General features: G+C 39.5%; 2 protein-coding genes across 4 annotated transcripts in view; both read right to left on the reverse strand.

The window, feature by feature from the left end:
* Nucleotides 1–16686, reverse strand: part of arhgef10la (Rho guanine nucleotide exchange factor (GEF) 10-like a) — a 103164-nt gene extending 86478 nt beyond the window's left edge. Inside the window, exons 1-3 of one of the 2 annotated variants that reach the window (XM_019254940.2) lie at nucleotides 16243–16686; nucleotides 7110–7370; nucleotides 2430–2457 (exon numbers count right to left, since the gene is read on the reverse strand). In XM_019254940.2, the coding sequence (XP_019110485.2) occupies nucleotides 2430–2457; nucleotides 7110–7365 (284 nt within the window). In that variant the 5' untranslated portion in view covers nucleotides 7366–7370; nucleotides 16243–16686. The remainder of the gene's footprint in view (nucleotides 1–2429; nucleotides 2458–7109; nucleotides 7371–16242) is intronic. The other variant, XM_019254941.2, reaches the window with a different exon arrangement.
* Nucleotides 16687–18940: 2254 nt separating this feature from the next.
* chd5 (chromodomain helicase DNA binding protein 5) overlaps nucleotides 18941–21539 on the reverse strand; it is a 36205-nt gene continuing 33606 nt past the window's right edge. For both annotated transcript variants that reach the window (XM_019254954.2, XM_019254953.2), the window contains exons 39-40: nucleotides 21413–21539; nucleotides 18941–21046 (exon numbers count right to left, since the gene is read on the reverse strand). In XM_019254954.2, coding sequence (XP_019110499.1) covers nucleotides 20919–21046; nucleotides 21413–21539 — 255 coding nt within the window. In that variant the 3' untranslated portion in view covers nucleotides 18941–20918. The remainder of the gene's footprint in view (nucleotides 21047–21412) is intronic.

Genomic DNA, 21539 nt, shown 5'->3' on the forward strand with positions numbered 1-21539 from the left:
CACACTTCCTATAGACGCACAGGTGGGGGGGCCCTCACCAAAGTCAGGGCCTCTGCATGGTTTCATGATGCAGGTCAGAGAAGCTGGAGGGTTGGTCGATTATGATCTGAACCAAGGAGTGTTTAGTAACAAGAAATCTAACATTAAAAAGTCTGTTAAAGTCAGAATATTATGTTTTTGTGCGTCCCTGAACTACTTTAGTTCAAGCAGTTCAAAACAAATGGCTGGTGTGTGTGTGTCCTGTATAAAGTTTCACATCTCAAAATGACTTTTCAGTGTTTATTTCACTCTGTTTCAAATTGGCTGATCGGATTCACATTGCTCAAGGCGCTAAATATGATGGCTCTCTTTCCATTGGAAACTCAAACTCGCTGATCGTAAGCTTAAGTATCCTTTAGAAAAACTCTGTGTATCCGCTCCAGGGCTGCTGCTCTGTGAGTGACTTTGACTGTCGACCTCCCTATGGAGGAGGGGTAGGCAAAAAGACAGTTGCCTTAGAGGAATCAATAAACTATCACATTATCATTTACTGTGCTGAGGCCTTGAAGCAAACTGTCTCCTTGACTGCATGAAATGATGTTGTCTGACTGCACCAGGGTCAGGGTCATTTTATTCATAACCCTACTCAGCCAGAAATGTACATAGAGACGACAGTTAAACTCGCTTTATCAATAGTACAGCTTTTGTATTTTTAATGTTTCCATATGTTGGAACACTCATTTATAAAGTTTTCCAGTTTTGTGTGCCAACGTTTGGAGACTATCTGCATCTTAAAAGCTCCAAACACCCACATAGGTGTTTTCAATTAGTCTGGCTGATTAGACCTCTGCTCTGGGTGAAAGTAGGCGGACCTGTGCTGGGAATCATGTGTGTGTATTAAATAGAATGCTAAAAGTATAATGCGTACCAACCTAACTCGTGTCACAAAAGCTGACAGGAGAGCGAGGGAGCTGTCACTCACAATCATACACGCCTCCACAGTCCTGAGAGGAGCTCTAATCAGCCAAATTAATTCACATCACCTGTGTAGGTGTTCCATAATCGAGGACTTTTAACTCACGTCACTACCGAAACACATCGAAGATGAACGTAGTTTCATATGTGCTACTCAAACAGAATACTCAACAGAAACATGTCTTTTTCCAGGAATGATGCCCCAGTTGAAAATCCATGAACAATTCACTGTCAACAGTTTACATTTGGACTATTTCGCCTGGAGAAAATAGTTCCTCGGGCCTTTTTCAAGGCAGACGTCTTCATGCCGCAGCACAGGAGCAATTAAAAACATTAATTATGACTGATTTTCCCTGCAGGTCCTGTAAATCCTAACTCACTGGAATTAAGCTATCAGTCGTAATTTATACCTGTCTTTTTGTTTTTCCTGCAATGAAAAGTCTAAATGTTTACCATTAAAATATTTATTGTTTCTGGAGGGAGACTATGCTGTTAAATTCTTAAAATGTCATGATTCAGTGCTGTATTGGGGGTGGCAGCAGAAATCTTAGAGATAGCAACAGTTTGTTTTAAAAGTTTTAAATTAATCAGCAACCATTTTGATAGTCGATTAATCATTTTGAGTAATTGTATTAAGAAAAATCTATGTCTGTTTTATATTTCACATTGGCACCCAGTCATTTTAAAATCATTCCCTGTGTATCAAAACACAGAAAAATAAGTCCTGAGCTTTATATTGTAGATAGTTAAAGTTGTCATCAGTAACTAGAACTGGAAATATAGATCATTACATCACAAATCTGTGGCGTTTCTTTCACAGGTTTCCACACAGTTTCCACTGAGAATCTAAACATGGCTCTGCCAAAAAAAAGCAACAAGCATAACAACAAGACATTTGAAGATGTCACCTTGGGCTTGGGAAACAGTGATCGATGTTTCCACCATTGTATGAACCAAAAAATAAATCAATTAATTAAGAAAATGATAAGACGGATTCATCGATAATGAAAGCCTTAAAATAGTTAAGCAGAGAAAATTTGATTGTTTGCATGGATACATACCAGAAGGATTACGTGGAACATTATGACCTAACCTGGATTAAACTGAAGTGAATTAAATTAATTTTAACACAGTGTAACAGAATATAAACAACACTAATCATATTATACTGTGTGCATCATAATGAATTAGGCAGTCCTGTGATTTCCCTCTAGAATCGAATCAGCAACGTCACTTCATACTTGACATTACCGCTCTGAGTATGATCTGCCATCTGGCACCTAAAAGTTGCACAAATAGACATGGCGTGATGTCAGATCTATCTCATACCCACTGTGTGGTTGTGTTTAAATGCTGTGTAAGCATGACATTATCTCAGACATAATGACACTGATGCGGTGTGATGTTGGATTTGCTTTCTCCACCGCCCTTTAGTAATTTTCCCCTCACTGTGATAGGAATCAGAGGCAACTTACCAGCTAGGTGACTCATTAACTGGAACATCTGTCAAAATAAAGAATACAGCGACCATTAGACAAACTATTCTGAAGCAAAGGGAAAATCTGTTTGAAAAATGACAAATGCAACTTTGACAGGTTGGTAAAAAGACAGTTTAAGAGACAAACTTCGTGTTGTAATGACTTTTTCTTTCGATATAAGAGCCTCTTCAAAATAAGAGCCCATTAAAAAGGCAATGATGACACAGCTTGTTGTATTGATACTTAATTTTCTGAGCAGTGTCAATAATAATGTATGGGGGTGACGGAGCCAGAGTCAGGCACACTCAGTAAGTAAAACCTGTTTTTGCATGGTGGTACTGTATTTTCAAAGCTAAGGTATGCACAAGGAGGATGCTGTTAAACAAATGCCATGATTGATTTCCTTTGGATCCCACCATGTCATCTGGTGGAGGTGGAGGTGGAGGAGGGAGTCTCGGCTGCTCTCAAACCTCAATAACAGAACAGACCTCCACCGCACACTATTAGCAACGCCCTGAACTCCCCTATGCGTCTCCACAGCCCACTTAACGGATTACCACCAAGAGGTGGTAAAAAAGCTTTTTAATTAAGCACTAATCGCTTCACTTTGTCCAATAGAACTTGTCCCGGACTTAAATCTCTCTCTTTATCTGGGCATGTAATTACCAGGGCCTGTTTGGCAACATTAGCCAGGTAGTAAATATATCATACTTAATATCTGCATAACTTCATCCAATTAAGGGGAAAGTTAACTCTGTTCTCTTACGCCTGTCTGCCTGAGGCAAAATTTAAATCCTGTTAAGTAGAGATAAAAAACCAAATACAACAGACTGAAGTGACTCACACAATGTATGGCTATGGCACACTGATCAGATTACATTAACTAAAAGAAGAAATATAAAATGTACAAATTAGAGCCAATCTGTTATATCAAGATAGATTATTGTACAGTGACTAAGCGGATATTGGTTCAGTTTTTATGCCCAGTATAATTTTCATGATGACAGCGCACACTATCACTGCATGCCATGTCTCTATAATTACAAAATGGCTTTAACTTTCATTAATTTTCAAAAGCCAGATAATGTCAAACTGTCAAAGTCCACATTCATCAGCAACTTTGGAAAATAAATGAGTGCATTTACTCATTTACTGTACTATACTTGTATTTAATTTACCGGTGTATGATATTCACCGGTTTGTAAAATGGGCAAATGGCAATTTTCCAACATTGTGGACAAAAAATATATTCTATTTGTTACTTATCCTACTTTATACTACTACATTTCAGATATGATAGATATCTATTATAATTTGTACATACTGCATTAAATTTTACAGTATAACTTTCTAACTTACATACTAATAATTCAAATTTATCAGCTACCACTTGACTGCAGGTCAGTGCGTGAGTAATAAGACTGAATATTAAGCAAAATATCATATGTATAATAGTGTAACACGCTAACTGAGGAGGCTGGAGGGTACCATGAGCATTAGGTTAGTTGTTACCTAGCAATGTCTGTTAGTAATGAATAGTTTATAGTTAACATTAATTCACTTACATTTAAGCTACTAATATTTTGAAATTTGGGGTGCCTTGTTTGCTTTCTTCTTTCTGCCTTGTTACCAGGAGTGTGTGTCAGGCTGTTCCACACTTAATAGTTTAGCTTTGTACAGGGACTGCTGTTGTTGGGAAGACACATGAATGTATACAGAGAAAGGAAAGTGGCTAGTCTACACCAACAGAGGGGGAATGTGCCTCTTGGTAAGGCTTTGGTTTACCTGCAAACCATAACCTGGCTTTTCATGGCACACATTATGGCATGAAATAGTAGGGTCAACACAGGAGTTTCCACTAATACTAATTAAGTGTTCCATGTTCCATTTATTGCAGCAAAAACTTTCCAGTGAGGCAACATCATGGATTAAAGATCTCCATTATTCAGAGTTGACATAGGCACAGCAATGTAGATCCAAGGAGGAAAAAGTGATGGCTGATTTTGTATTGACAGCTTGTCACACTCTACAGTCAGTGGTATTATTGTTCACAGCGTGTGCACGCGTGTGACCAATGACAGTATAATGACCCACACTAGTGATGGGAAGTTCGGTTCTTTTTAGAGAGTCAGATGATTTGATTCAGCTCACCAAGAAGTGCCGGCTCTTTCGGCTCCCAAACGGCTGTTCACCTCTTGTACCTTTCATAATTCAGCCAAATTTAGCGCTGTTTTGTGATTTGTATGTGTATACACACATATATATAGACACACACTCTATACTTTTTATTGAAAGTATTCAAAAGTAAAAATTACATTTTCTAATATCAATAAATTGCTGTAGCCAATTGTTTACATTGCGTTTACAGACCCTTGTAACTCTCTGAAGCCACCCAATGAATGCACTAACTTGCTTTTAGAACCACTCTGCTACACAAAGCAGATAGAAACACCTATAAAAACTATTTTAAAAATTCTGCATTCTGCCTTTGTGTTAATTTTTTTTTTAATGGGTCCAAATGCTGCTTCCTTTTTCTACTATCACTCAACGGCTCTCATCGTTCACTTAAAAGAGCCGGCTCTTTGAACCGGCTCGTTCATGACCGGCACATCACTAACCCACAGGCGGGATCTAAACACGGAGCATTAGTGATGTGTCGGAAGCGAACGATCCGGTTCCAAGAGCCGGCTCTTTGAAGTGAACGACGGGAGCCAGCTCCTCGTTGGGAGCCAATTTAGAGAGCTGTTTTTTTTTTTTTTTTCACTTCCTCACTGTCTCCTCCCCCTGAAACTCTCCCTCATGCCATGCCTGTTCTCACACAACTTGACCAATCACGTTCGGCTTTCAATTAAAAAGGTGGAGGGAAAAAAAACTCACGGGAAAAAAACTTTTTTTTCTCCATTTTTTTGTGTGAAAGCTGCACATAATTGATCAAGATGTATAGCAGCATCTACGGCAGGGATGACAGACACACACACACACACACAGTGGTCGCGGAGGACAAACACGACAGGAGGGAGGCGAGAGACATTATTTATTACATTATTGCATTATTTTGGGTGATAAATTAATTAAATAGCTAGTACGTTTTATTTATATAGCACATTTTTACACCGCATGCACTGACCAAAGTGCTTTACAATGTCAAAAATAAAATAAAATATAATAACATTTAAAAATATAAAATAATAATAACAGCAATAATAATAAAATAATAATTAATTAATAAAACCAATTAATAAAATGTGAGGAGCCGTTTGGGAGCCGAAAGAGCCGGCTCCTTATAGTATGCAGAGCCAAAAGAACCGGCTCTCCAAAAAGAGCCGAATTCCCATCACTACGGAGCATGACGCTAAAGTTTAGCTGCTTAGTTAACGTGGACTCGTCGCGCTGCTACGTTATCAATCAGTTTCAGAGCTGTGACGTCATTTTGGGACTCGGTTTGTCCAGTTTTGTCAACACGTGAAAACACTTCTGACACGGAGAGGCTCCTGTTGTGAAATAACAGCTGTAGTCTGGACTTTGTCTGCAGTGCATCTGTGTGAACCGCTTCATGCAGCGTCTCTCCCTCCCCTCTGCCACCGTGAGTTACTATGGTTACAGGAACGCCCTGAAACTTTCTAATTATAATCATTAAGAGTTTTTTTTTTTGTTTTTTTTTTGGTTAGTATGACTGTACAAAATCAAAAATGTTTGATTTCATAGATTGAAAAGACACAAAAGAAAAGTGTGAACAGAACAGCTGTTCAGATCATCCGGATTCATCATGATTATGAGTGGAGTAGGGCTGAAAACTTATCTTATTTTTTTTTAGCAGATGTTAAATTATGTAACCTGTAAAATGCTTCACAAAGCTCGAAAACATTTCAGTCAAAAGATTATTTTATTTTATTATTATTTTTTGCTTTAATCCATGTGCAACATGCACCACAGCAGCATGCTGACTCTGTTTCTGTCATTGGTAAAACCTGTGTTCACTCTAATATTTGTATGAGACTGTACAATGATTTTTTTTTCAGTGTAAAAATGGCTGCTGTGAAACAGGTCTATTGTTGTCTTGTTTTCTATTTCTACACCTGTTAAATACAGACGATATGAGAAGGTGTGACAGCATTGAAGTTACCTTCTCAGCTACTCTGAGTAACGTTAAGCAGTGTAACACATACCATGTATTGAGGTTGGAATAACTTCTTTCACTTTGTAAAAACCTTTCTCTTGACTCAGACTTAATAAACTGAGACATCCTCTCATCTATATCTTAAAATACTGAAACAGTACTGGTACAACTTGTTTAATTATTAATGACAGCATAAAGCATTAAAGATATGTAATTTAAATATTATATCTGCTTAATGTTATAAAGGGACACACATTAGAAGAACTAACTGATAACTTGATGTTTTGTCTGGACTATTTGGCTAATTACTTTTTTTAAAATATTTGCTCTAAGCAGTAATAAGTAATGAGTAATTCATAAAATCTGCTCTTGCTCATCATCTTGATACTAATTATGTACTTTTACATTTGTAGTTCTGAATTACACTATGTGGTATTGGTGTTACTCAAGTAATGAATCTAAATTCATCTGATCCAGAGCTCCATCATCTCTACAAGTGACCCACCAACACTGATTCAGCACCAGTTTAAAAGGAAACAGTAATCCTGATAATGTGTTACCTGCAGTGGAAACTGAAGCCACATCCTTGGTGGGAATGCCCTCCTGTCCAGCAGGAGGCGAAGTTTGGAGGCCTTGTGTGCTGTCTGTGTTTTTGACCTCCATCTTTGACAATTGTGAGTCAGAGCTGATCCCTTTACTGTCCTCCTGAAGTTTCTCCTCATCTGTACTGTCCTCAAATGTAAACTCCTCCCCTTGCTCCTCATCTTCCTCCTCTCCATCCTCCTTTGGAGGCTGCTGAGACATCACAGTAGACATAATCCCTGAAAAAAAAAGACAAAATACAAGTGTAAATAATTTGTCTCAAAATATTAAAAGTGACATGTCACTGTTTACTGATGCCACAAAATCAAAGATAAAGATTTCAGTATTGAGAAATAAAAGATTATTTAATCACTCATGTAAAGGGACGCTGTGTAAAATGTAAATGTGAACAAAATGTGATGTGCAACTTGCTACAACATATTAATTGTTGAAACTAAGAAATTATATTGTTTTTGTAAAATTATATGCCCATTTTGAATTTGATTCCAGCAACACATTTCAAAAAAATTGTGACAGTGGCAACAAAAGACTGGAAAATTTGTAAAAAATGGAAGAAGGAAAAACAAACGGTTGGGACATCGCACAGTTATTGAGGTTAAATGGCAACAGGTTAGTAACATGATTGGGTAAAAGAAAAAAGAAAAAAAAGAGCATTGCAGAGAGGCTGAAGCAAAAATGAGGGGGGTTCAGACATAATTCTGTAGTGGACATCAGTGCATGGGCTGAGGAACATTTCCAAAAACCATTGTATGTAAAAACAGTTTGTTGCTGCATCCACAAAAAGTCGGCCGTACAAAGAGGAAACGCCGCCTTCTGTGTGCCTGAGCTCATTTGAGATGAAGTGCAAACTGCCCCATGGTCTGATGAGTCATAACTTAAAATTGTGTTTGGAAATCATGGACATTGAATCCTTCAGGATAAAGAGGAGAGCGGCCATCCAGCTTGTTATCAGCACACAGTTAAAAAGCAAGAATCTGTGTTTGTATGAGATACATTAGTGCACATGGCATGGGTAGCCTGCACATTTGTGAAGACACAATGATATCTACAGGTTCTGGGGCGACATAGGTTGCCAAGTAGAGGACATCTTTTCCCTTGCTTATCCCCCTAATGCCCTTGCATATTTCAGTAAGACAATGCCAAACCACATTCTGCACATATGCCAACAGCATGGCTTCATAGTAAAAGAGACCGGGTACTAAACTGGCCTGTCAGCAGTCCTAACTTGTCACCTATTGAAAATGTTTGGTGCATTAAGGAAAGAAAAAATATGACGTATAAGTATATTTTAGAAGTATAATAATAGTACTCGAGTTGAGGGGGGATGGGAGGGGAGGGGAGGGGGGGCTGGCAACCCCCCTGGGGGAAAAAATGGTCAAAATCATCCCTCTTCTAAAATGGTCATCCCTTCTTCCATCCCTTGTGGCATTTTATCAATGCATGTGGAAATTACTTCTATTTAACACTGGAAATAGAATTATTATTTGACATTTAGGGGGGCTTTATGATAATCAGCCTATTACCTTTGTGATAGTAGGTTACCGTGAGCAAGGGACAGTCGGGAGGCGTTTTTTTATAACCTGACTCTCGCCAGAAGAATGGCATCATGGCCAAGCGGAGTGGACAGCTGGACCTAAGGAACTTCGGTTTTAAGATTGCAAGGAACAACAATTCAGAAGGTAAGTCAAGAGTCATCAGTCAGGCTTTTTATGAGCCTATCATACAACCAATTACCAACATGTAGGCTCATTTCATTTGTGGACGGATACAGCAATAACAACACAGCTAATAATGAATGTTAGTTTGGAGTCTAGCTTACACTTTCTGTCTAGCAAGATAGCTTACTCGGGTTCATGTTAGTTTTGATTTCATCAGCCTGGAAGTTGCGTTATTGAACAGAGGAATCCTTGACTAATGCTACTGCAGTAAGGAAACCTTGTTGAATTAAACTGTGTACTAGGCCCTGTTCACATTTGCAGTTGTTTTTATTTTTATTTTCAGAAAACACTTGACCAGTGCATTTTTGTAAAAGATAAAAAGCCGCTTAGGGCTCTCTTAAACACACTGTATCATCGGAATATAATGCAAAACATTAGCTCGCATCTGAGGAAAAAAAAACTGCCAATGTGAACAGCTACAATCCGAGCGCAGCACACAGAGCTGTGCTTGAGAGAGTGAACATTTTAAACGTGACCACTGATTTGGGAATTAAGGCTAATCTGTATTTGTCTGTCTGTAAATGTGCTATAGAAATAAAACTGACTTGACTTGACCACTGCTGTTTTCTACAGCTGACAGTCAGCAGCAACATGGTGCAACTGGAGTTGAAGGGGACCCGGAGACTGAGAGAATGGAGCAGAAGCAAGCAGGAGAGCCAAGAGCTTTATAAATCACTGTTGTTTATTTTATCTTATTGGTTATCTAGCTACCTCTGTATATATTTGTCTGCACTGTCTTTTTCTACACAGACTTTTACTTTTGACTAGTCCATCTTTCTACAGTTATCTTTTTTTTTCTTCTGTCTGGCCACCTCAAGTTAAAAAAGTCTCAGTTTTTGTTATGTTTTATATTAATACATTTGGAAGATGCTGTTTTTAAATTTATTCTTGCATTTGAAATTAAAAAAATGGACTTTACTTCACATGAGATGATTCAGATATTCATTTACAATGTTTGCTGAGGTTTTAATAGATAATAATTACAAAAAAGATTCACAAGTACCATGAGTATGAAGTAATTTGTCTTCTCAATTTTGCCATTGTTGTTTACATAATAATCTCTAGATGTCCATAGTTAAGTGGTTATTGTTTCTTTCCCGATAAATAGTGTTTTGTGCAGGCAATGCAACTGAGAATGCAAGCTATGAATCAGATGGGATTTATGATTTGCCATGTTTAGCAAGTCACCCTAAAATTGACTAGAATGCAGGAAATTGCATCTAAGAAATACAACATTTTCTGGGGGAGGACCCCCAGACCCCTCGCTGGAAAATATGTCACATAAATGAAATTTCACCATCCCCTCTGGTTTTATTTTACAACTCGACTACTGCGTATAATCCAAACTTTTGAGCAGCTGAAATCAAGCAAGAACAGGAAATCATTCCACTTTCAATAATACAGCAAAGTCACAGACCTTTGGTAAAAGAAGTGTTGCAACAGAGTGTTAAACATTACCCTGATTCTTTGAAACATGTAGCTGGCATCAAATTTAAAATGGGCATATCATTTTCCAAAAATGTCTCAGTTTCAATATTTAAGTTTTCTTTCTGCTAATTTTCTTTAAATATGAGGTTTTGATGTTTTGCACATCATCACATGTTGTTTTTATTTATACTTTTAACTTTTTTGGGAAACTGGTTTGTAATAATTTAAAAAATAATAAAGTTAATATCACGTTAATATATTTATTCTTTCTCCAGGGATTTACAACCCGTGAAATATTGCCCTAATAGTCTTTTCTCGTCTGTCTGATAATGAGATGCACTTAATATGAACTCTGGCGTTATTGCTTGAACTTTACTGTGCTATTTCCAGAGTACTGACATTAAGACTGTTGTTTCATATTCCCGTATTCAAATTCATATAAGGCAGAACAAGGTAATTTAACTCTGGATTGGAATGGTCTTTATAAACATACCAAAGCTGCTTAACAAAAACAGCCGTTTGTATAATACAGATAAAATCAATGTCGTAATAAATAACACTGAACTGAACTTTTAACCCGACAGTGTGCACACAACTAAAAGTTAACTAGCAGTGCATAAAACGACTCTACATTGAGCAACTTTTTCAAACTTGACTACTGTAAATGATGATGAAGTAATGTGCACTTATTTCAGGAGCACAGAGAAAGAATGAGTATAATCCCAGCACTCTAAACATGACATATGGGCGATGGGAAGACTGTTAGTTAAATCGAAGAGTCTAGCGAGGCTTAGTGGCAGATTAACCCACTGATGAAAACATGTTCCCCAACATTGCAGACCTCAATTATCTAAGAGGCTAATTTCATCTTGTCTTATCAGTGAAAACAGGTATGACAGACAAGACATTTGAGGAATTAATTAAAATTAATGAGACTATCAATACAGACATAATTTGCCAACACATTATATGTTTTACAGTCATTTTGGACACATGATGCTCCCTTTAACAAATAGCCGGGCGTGTAAATTGTCAGCTGTAATCATGGAAATATAATTTGTAGCATATTTTCAAAATGGAATGGACATTTTCCATGACACACAAACCCTCAAGGTATTAAATTGCTGCATGCAGTAATTGTTTCATTATTTCACAAAGTGGGGATTTTCGATGACGTGCAGACTCCGTTCCTCTACATGTTAGTGTACCACTCCTAAACACAGCATCTGCTTTGCATTTTGATGAGCAGCAAACTGCCTCTAGTGGTGAAACATTCTTGGGGCTTGATTGGGCAGTTTGTCGGGCTCCTCTGGGAAAATGACAGCATTGAGCAGAGGCAGCTAAACGTTGCAGGGGTGGGCGGGTGGGCGGGCTGCGCCAGAAAAACAGCTCTGAAACACACTGCTTGTGGATTGTAAAATTCAATGTCAGCACTTATTGTTTAACCTGGATACAAGGGCTGTCGGGATGTCAGTTACGGCTCTCGTTATCTTTTACTACAGCTGGCTGACAGCTGCATCTTGACATGATTTTGTTAGCTTCGCGTATAATCCAGTCTTTAAATTCCAGAGAAAATAAAATTATGCGAAGCGAACAGCGCTACTTTTTTTAGAAGTCAATCCTCTGCTTGTTTACAACTATGATATGTCACTGCAGCCTTTGGACAGAGTTGCCTCCACTGAACCACAAATGCAGCTTTTCCAGTAGGCCCACTCATTGGTCGGATCAACAAAGACTCTTTTGTGGAGGGAAAAACTTCTGTTGAACTTAAGAAAGCATTGTTTCTGCATTCGTCACTGCAGCACTGATTAGCTCACAGGTCATTTGGGCCGTGGCTGTGCAATTTACGCTATAGCTCTTCAGAAATGGAGGATTTTTCTCCGAATAAATTTCCTCCAGATAAAACAGACTCCCCTTTGAATGAATGTTACAGAAACAGTCAGTTTTATTTAAGGTTATTGCCACTATACAACCATTCATGATAATTTACTGGAGTGATCTGGATTGAGTAAGCAGTAAAGTGCCCTTGATATTTCCCCATTATTTACAACCAGCGGTGGATGCATTGAATAAAAGTTTGGCTTGCAAACACTAAGACAAAAACGGAAAACCTAAAAATCTATTCTGTATGTATTCTGTGATGGAAGCCTTTTGGACAAGCCATCAAACAAGCTCCAGCTTAGAAAAATAAAGAGCCTCGGGAGTGGTGCTGTGTGAAAGCTATTCTTGAGGGGAAAATAAGATACATCACAGAATAGAGATGAAACAAACTCCTACACACCCTGTCCCTGACCTACATAGAGCTCTGAAAACTCTCCCGCTGCGTTCCAAATGTGGTAATGAGTGGAGGGATGTTGTATGTGTGCAAAGGGAAAGTGAATTACGTGTATGCTTTAATGGCTGATCCGTGTTACATGAGGTCACACATCTGCAAAGTACATTCCGCCTAAAAACTTCAAAGTTATATTACGTCTTGTCCACTTCTTGGATTTGCATATTTAATTGTGTTTTTATCCCTTCTTTCTATTCAAATTGCGCAATCTTTGATTGCTGAGTTGTGTGTAATTGGCATTCGTTTCATGTTGACTTGATTCCATCTCAGCTCCCTCTTGTATCGTACTTCACAAAGCTGTACAGATGTGTAATCTGCTTTAAAAACATAAAGTACAGTTTCTGTATTCAACTGTATTCAAAGCTTGACTGCGTGTTCACTTCTAGCCACTGATTTACAGAGTGCTGTGTTTGACCGACTGCAGACAAACCTCACAGCCTTTGGTCAGTTGCAGCCGGGTATATCAATAGACAATGGCAGAGAAGAGCAGCTGGTGACGACTGAATAAACAGCATTGGAAAATCTAACAGAAAGTCACTCAGAGTACCGCTAATTTAGGTTTTTCCTTAACATAAAATGGCATACAACACGGAAACAATAAGAGAAAAGCGGACCACTGGCAACAACAAACAGTGCCAAGCAGAGACGATTCTGCCTCTGGCGCTCCTTCCGTCTTCAGCTTCCCTGAGGACTTCCTTCTAAGTGATACGAATGTGACTCTGCCAATTTAGGAAGTGCAAACAGCTCCTTGAGAACAGACGGAATACGTCTTTCTTAGGCTGTCAAAAGACATGACAATCTGAGTGGGAGGCTGTTCACGGGCATTTGTGGATTTCATGGATTCGCTAAAACATAACCAATGATTTTAAAGCACGGAAGAATCTAAGCCTATTGCATTATATATTATGATGGTTATGAATATTTTAAATTTCACTTTAGATGAATTTCTGACAACAATGTGCCAAAGGCCATGTGGAATATCATATCACACTGTAAACAGAACATGATAAGAGGGTTATCTATGCATATTTGAGATTGTTTATGCCTGCTTTCCTCCTAGTTTACCACCATGTTGCCACTGTTAAGACATTCAGGGGTAAATTATTCATTCAGGAACCAGTCTGGCCCTCATATGCCCTCTGTTATAGAGAGAAGCTCCAGTCAATCCACAACAGCAGTGATGTGCAGGTGGTGTCACATTAGTCAAGGACACAGCAAGTGTAACCTCCACCTCCCATCTGCCATTTGTGCTCACAACAATAGCACACCGGACGCGGATGTGTGCTGCAGTGCCCAAATACTAAACAGAGATATGAACCAAAGTGTTGACCAGACAATTTTTTATTTTAGCTTCAAAAGAACTTTTAGATACAGTACAAAGTAATTTCCTTTAGTAATGTTGGCGTACTGAAAAGTTAAAGATAACTAACACATAGTGACTGTTGTATCTGCAGAGGCTTGATTGGAATGTCAAACAAAGACTACTGGACAATTGCTTTTCAGGATTTCAAAACCCAATCTCACACCTAACGTGCCTGATAATAAAGTTAGTAAAGTAATTCAGTAGCTGCTGCAACAGGCTGCCAGCTGCACAGCGCCAAACAAGAACTGCTAATACCTAATTCAGCCTACCTTTAATGTTCTAAGTCGTAGCCTACAGCATGGCGCAGATGACGAGGCATGTTTGGGGGTGTCTCAGCTTGTTCCTCTAAGTTGGGTTGTTGGGGTTCCACAGTGTCAGCCCATGATGCATGAAATAGTTAGACTCTCCCTCCCTGGTGTCCACTCCTATTATATTCCACTTCCAGGTTCCAAGCCCAAGCCCAGATGTCATCATTGCTATTTTCTCAGACATGACAACGCTTCTCCAGAACCACAGGAGACTAAATACAACTGTTTTTACAATGTTACGGTAATTATCCTCACCGCCGCCACGACCGCCACCTTTATGTGCTAAATCAGTGGAATTTCCAACACTTTTCAACAATTCCCTGTTACGAGACATCCAAGCTCCAGGGTGAAGTTTCCTTTTAATAACACTAGCTTCCTCCTTTAGTAAATCAGCCTGATCTTGTCCTTACTTAAATATCTACACCTATCTGAAATCATATAAGCAGTCTCTGATAATTCCATTTTCAGAAACCAAACTCTTGGATTCCCACTGTCAGTTTTTGCCATTGGAATCAGTCATTGTGTTTATTTGATGTTAGCTATTGTGCAGTCTAAGGTAGCAAAACCTGCTTTCACTATCAGTACAAAAAGAGGGCCAGCTGCTTCTTTTATGTGACAGTCAAATCAGGTATCACATATGAAAATATACTCCTGAATGAAAGTGTTCGGTCATTCCTCAGTGCGTGTGATACTGGTCAGATGAAATCTTTCTACAATCCATTGTAGGATCAACATGTTAGTTGGTGATTATGTGGCATTCTTGTAACCAGTGATGATGAGTTGCTTTTGCCTTGTAGTGTGTTATCAGAAGAGCTTACAGGAAATAAAGCAAGCCATGTTTCGGCGACTGTGTGACACAACTAAATACTGTAGATAAACCTCAAGTTAGAAACATCCTGGAATTCTTCCCTCGAGTTAATTATCTAACATTATCTAACATTCCCAGTTGGTGGGTAATGGGAGCACACCAGTAAACATTTGACAGGCGTGTCACCACTATCAAATGACTGATTGTGTACTTGAGCACCAAGGACCTGTATGTGTACATATGATTGCGTGAGGGAAGGTTTTTTCACGGGTGAATGTGTGGTTTCCATTGATAGTGCCGTCTTTGTGGTAGCTTCAGGCCATGCATGCATGGATTGTTAATGTCTGTTGGAAGTGCTGGACTGTGACTAAGGAGAAAAAAATCTGATACAGTGAGTCCATGGAGTTTCTTGGACATCCGGCAAAGGGAGGCAGAAACAGTGCCCTTGCTCAAAATGCAAATTACTTGGTCAGAGGTCCTTAACTCCCCTCCTCTCACCCCTTGCCTCCCTGTCTCCCCTCTCTATTCTGTTCAGAGTATAGAAGCAGCGTGAAATCCATCCAGGGAGGGGCTATTGTACTCAGGGAAGCAACCGTCAAACTGGAATGGTTAAGGCCGGGCCCAGGCCAGTGAACCTCTTTTTATAGCCAGAGGCTGTGGAAGAGCAGTGCAGTGCAGCTGAAAAACAGCCGGGCCAGAGGTGTGGGGTCTGGGATGAGCCGGCAATTTCTCATTCATCCTTCCTGGTGTCTGTCTCAGGAACTGCTCCTATCATAACAAGGCCTCACGCTCTGTAGCTCTGCTGGCTCTGCTGGCTCTCTGAGGCTGGTTTAGGTTTAATCGTCCATGATGGTGTGTACTCTGCCACACGGGTATCTTCCATTCTCGTCTCCTCCTCAAACCTTCTCTTGTCGTCGCAGCTGCACTTATAGCTGTCGGACTGAAACAGAGAGGCCCCAAAGCAGCACACCCACCCCCCCAAACTCCCAATCCATCAATGGCCCCTTTGGACAAAGCTGCTGTCTTTGCAACATGCTAGCCATGCTGAGAGTGAAGAGGGAGGGAGAGACAGAATGGAGGAAGGAAAGAGGGGAAAGTGTTTCCAAGACAACAAATATATAGATGCCTCTCACCTCCTCGTCCTCAGTAGTGTGTCCTCCAAGAAGCTTCAGGCACTCCCTTGTGACCCTTTAATCCTGGTTACCTCCCATAAAATCTCAGTTTTTACCACACTGCCGGATCCGGCACACTCATCTTTATGGTCCCCTGCGAGGGCTGCAAGTGGTTGAAGGCAGATTGGAATTCTCCTCTGCTGTTTACTTTCCCACAACTTCTCCCCTGCACCGTGAGCACACTAGCAGCTCTGGATGAGGTAACCCTCTCTTGCTCCCTCCCCTTTTTCTCTCTGCTTGTTTCGGCTCTCTGGAGCTGTTCCTCCCTCTATCTCCCCTCTCTCTGTCCCCTCTCTTTTTTAGATGGGTCCTTTCACCCCCTCAGCCCCTCCGGTCTCATTCTGTCCTTTCTTTGGTTTTTCCTCCCTCCTCCCACACTAGACCCCTGCTGCTGCCCAGACAGCAGCACAAAGCAGGATAAGGGCTCTCAGACACAACTAGCCAATGGCAGAGTGACAAAGTCAGGCGTGTGGCCAATGAAAAGCCTACAGGGTGGTATTTGTACCAATCAGGGGGGGTTACTCAGAACAAGTGGGCCGTACAAAAGGAATTAGAGGCAGTGCTTTCCCAGAGCACTTCCGTGCAGGGCGGGCCTTGTTCACACTGTAATCAGTCAGCTGTGTGAGTTGGCTGAGATTTGAAAAGAGGTTAGAACTGACTTATGGCTGTTTGGAGCAATACATGTGACACAATTTTAAAAAGTAAAATAATACTTTGCAGTATAAAAATTATGTTTTTTGTGTTAAAAAAATGTAAACACTGACTGCTTTGATGAAAAATCAGAACCATTAGCACAATATAAGACCCTGGAGACATGAAAGAGAAGTTAAGAAGAGTACCAGTGTTCATTAATCTATCCATTCAACACACATTGTACATTATATATAAAAAACTACATTTTATAACTCAAAGCCAAGTACAATGTATAAAATCTAATATCAGTAAATGTATCATCTTTTTGGTGACGATGTAAACTGTGTGTCTATGTGCACTTTTATCAGGCGTCTGCAAATGAGCATATACTGTACTGAAAAACGTTAAATGAGCGCTCTTGTACCCAACTTGAAAAAGAAATATAATGACAGGATGCATTTCATTAAATTGCAGGTTTTACTGATGCAAAAATAGCAATAAAAGCACAGAGAAATCATCCCTCGCTCAAGTCCCATGAAGGATGCCGCGGCTGGAAAATGTTCTGTTTGTCTACCATTTCAGTTTGGTTTGGTTTATTGCTCTAGACATCATATTGGCCAACATATATTTATTTCATCATTCAGTTCACATTGGGTTGTTTATTTAGTTAAGCAGCAGCTAGCTATCAATTTTCAAATTTAACATTATTGTTTGCAGAAACACAAAACAAAGAACTGAAGATAAAACGTAATAAATTCATAATATTTAACAACATATTATAAAATATGTTAATACATCATCTAAAAACCCTCTGATTGAGCTCAGATGAAACGCTTCATCACATCAGGGACATAAAACAATGGAGTTTAGGTTGTGGTAGGCTGTGTTGTGGCATAAAGAAGCATGAATAAAACTTTTATTCAGAATGTTTTGTAATTATTATTTTGGGTTTCAATCATCCTGTGATTACTTCCTTCCCACCTACACCCATGTCTATTTCTGTCTCTAATCACATTTACAGTACTCCGCCTTCAGATTGTGACGTTCAGCGCTGGAACAATGAACACAGGGTAACCTGAGGTCGAGTCAAGAAATTATTCACATACAGATGAGCTACAAAGGAGAAATCACACAATGTTACTGTTGTCCAGAAGATTTATTAAAACACATTGAACAAATACACAGAATACAAATAAAAAGATGACAATTCACTTTTTCATTCAATTGCTATACAGCACAAATATCAGAACCATAACACTGCTTGGAGCTCATTGTCTGTAAATGCTAGATACACTACTGCCTTCCCAAAGTGAACCGTCATATCAAACGCTTCACATGCTGTGCATTCACTGCAACAAAGGTGCCTTTTATCAGGGTCTTTTGGTAGCTTTTGAAGCCATGTTTAATAAGCATGTACATACATTGTTAACATATTTATAATATTAGACTGAAGCCTTTTTTTTCTAACAGACATTACATTCATACTGACTTCAGTTTGATTGCATTTCAGTGGAGTATTGTGTTTTTGACGTCATCTCGTGGTCGTCACTCCAGAAGGGAAAAAGGACATGATTTTTGATTGATGAGCACGTACGGTGCACACTGCAGTTCTATGGCGACACCATCCAGCAGACATTCATCTTTTTTTTTTTTCAGTTTGTTACATAAATCTGTACGAGATGGACTTATCTCTGAAAAATCCTTCAAGTATTTACATGTTTCTGAGGTTCTATCTGTGAAGCAACCTAATACATGTCATGGTCAAGTAATCGATGGCATGAACAGAAACACGATGAACAAAACAGCACTGATAAACACTAACAAAGAGAGAGCGCCCAAACTGATATGATGCACTTCATGGTTGATTTGATGTTCTGAAACTGAAGATTTAGCTCTAAGTTAAATGTTATCTGAGAAATGATGGGCGAGGCCGCGGTGACACAATCTTAAAGAAGAGAAAAGGGGGTCAGAAGAGAGCACCTCAGGACAACCATTTGAAGTGGCAAAAGGAGAGTAAGAAAATACACTTACCGATTCTGTACAACACTACCTCTTCAGTTTAGATTAGTCCAATCACAATCATCATCCCAACAATGTCAAATAAGTGCTGTGGCAATGGCAATAATAATAATAATAATACAAACAGGTAATGCCACTGGTCTTTGGAAAAAGGAAAAAAAAAAAAAGAGACAAATATGTCAATAACAATTTGCACTTTGAGTCCAAACATTCGAGCAATGCCTTCATAGAAAAGGAAACATAGTAAGCTTGAATTTATAAAAGATTGTTTTACTTAGTGGACAGTCACTTTAGCACATAATAGTAGTAGAGGGAATGGACAAGATATGTAGCTATACCATGCTAACGTGTCTTCACACCAGGTAAAGCAACAGGCAGCGAGATACACTCTTGAAAGAGCTCAAACATAACTGAGTGAAGACGTAATCTAAAGAGTACTGCTGTGCAACATTGGTCCTTTAGAAGCTCATATACAGAGAAAAAAAAATCCTTCAAATGTATGTTTAGACGGTGACATTACCAATTACAGTCTTCACCTGTGTGGAGGAAAAACACTGCATCAAAGAACAAATCATACTGGATCATCTTCTTTAATGGCACCAAGTGACCAAATAAATCTTATTTTACCTTAACATAAAGAGAAGCAAACGAAAGCTCATTTTTTGCGACAGATACTAGACTTAAGGTGACATTGCGCCATAAGCACATATGTTCTTATTCAGTTCTAACAATGAAAGGGAACCGGGAAAGTCCCTGGGATGTGCACGAGAGGCAAAAATAAAAAATAAAAAAGCCACTCTCCACTCAGGACTGTTGTCAGTTAGGCCTGAACATTAAAGCCCTGTGTGTGGATGTAGACCGAATGAGTTCCTGTTTATAGTGCAGTCCCACTGGTCATGGCTCCAGGGTTAAGCTCTACAGCCACTACTAACATTCAAATATAATAAGAATCACAAATATTGTACCATACACAGAAATACTCAGTCTTCTCTGAAATGTGGGTTAAAAATCATTTTTGCCACTCCTGCAGCTTTTTCTTCTCTGCTCGATCTTCACGTACGACGCCAAGCCAGGCTTCTGATTTCATCCATGTATGTATACATATTTTCACTATGATTAGACCTATGTGAGGTAAAATAAACAGCAGTCTCTGAGTATATACAGTACAAGAAGCCAACCCTCACAGGTTTGTGGTACTGCAGTCAAGTGTATCTGCAAGTTTGGCAGAGATTACTTTCTCCAAATTACCAGCGGGTGGCAGTCTTTAGAGGATTCAGACAGACTGTGTCCAGCTACTGCATACATGATAATAGTTTTTGATGCTTTCAAATCAATAATTTATCCACTGGTTACTACATGAATGACAAAAAAACACATATTCACTTAAAGTAACAATATCGGCCCTCAGGAAAACAGCCTCCTATCAAACTATGACTGACGACGTTCCTTTAACTCCACTCCTCTTCACAGGGAACAAGCTCCAGTGGGGCACAGTCACAGTGTACAGTGAATAGGCAGATGGATAAAAGCAACAGCGGCAACGCGGAATGAAAAAGTCGAGGCTGGCACGAACAAAACACACATTCCAAGATTAGAATGAGAGCCCCAATCAAGAGCATCGGAAACTCAGTCATGCCAACTTGCTTGAGTTTTCGCCTTGTAGTGCAGGGCTTGAAAAAAAATTCCTGCTTCATTTTTCCCTCCTTATCCTCGGCTCTTCAGCACAGGTTAACAAAAGCAAATATCTACTGAAATACTTCTATAGAATCCTTGAAAGATAAAAGTGCAATTGTTAAGATAGATACATCTGCATTAATCAAAAAGTTGATTGCCTTATCCGTAGACAGAGAGCTTGATTTTGTAGATTTTAAGTCAGGAAGGAGCAGGAGAAAGAGAAGGATGTGGCGTAAGAGATGGGCAGCTGTCATCCATACAGAATCCATCCCTGGGAGTTTCTGACCTCAGGTCAGTGTTACAGAGCTAATCTAGTCCTCGATACAGATGACATCACTAGGTTTGCCCGACTTGAGGTCAGGCGTAGCCACATCTCTCAAGGAGTCAAGTGACTTCTTGTCCAGATGGCTTGTAGGGGGTGGAGGGCCATTAGTGGACACTAAAGAGGAGAGAGATTTCAGACTGTCGTCATTCATTCACTCATGTATTCATTCATTCAATCATTCAGTGAGAATTATGAGATATAAAATGAACAAGTGCAGTAACTTCAGCATGTTATTAAAAAACAAAAGTGGAAGCAACCACCAGTAATTGTTATGCAAACTCTCCTTGAACAAGGACGTGGCTCTGTAAGTGGTCACAGATGTTTACAACAAATTGTTTCCTCTTCAAGTCTGGCTCATCTGATAGTATAAATATGAACGTCATATCCGTGGCATCGCCCACAGGTTTCTTGAGAGCTGTTTTGAAGCCACTTGTTTTATGTCACCTTTGAACCAACACTACTGTAAATGCTGGTCCTTACCGCTGACGTAGGGTCCCAGAGGCATCTGACTGTAGTTGACCATGGGCTGTCCACCTGGTCCTCTGAATCCTCCACCAAAGCTGCTGCTGTACATCTGGGAGCAGCCGAACCCACCCTGACTAAAAGG

The sequence above is a fragment of the Larimichthys crocea genome, chromosome VI, assembly GCF_000972845.2.
Source record: "Larimichthys crocea isolate SSNF chromosome VI, L_crocea_2.0, whole genome shotgun sequence".
In the NCBI taxonomy this organism is placed as follows: domain Eukaryota; kingdom Metazoa; phylum Chordata; class Actinopteri; family Sciaenidae; genus Larimichthys; species Larimichthys crocea.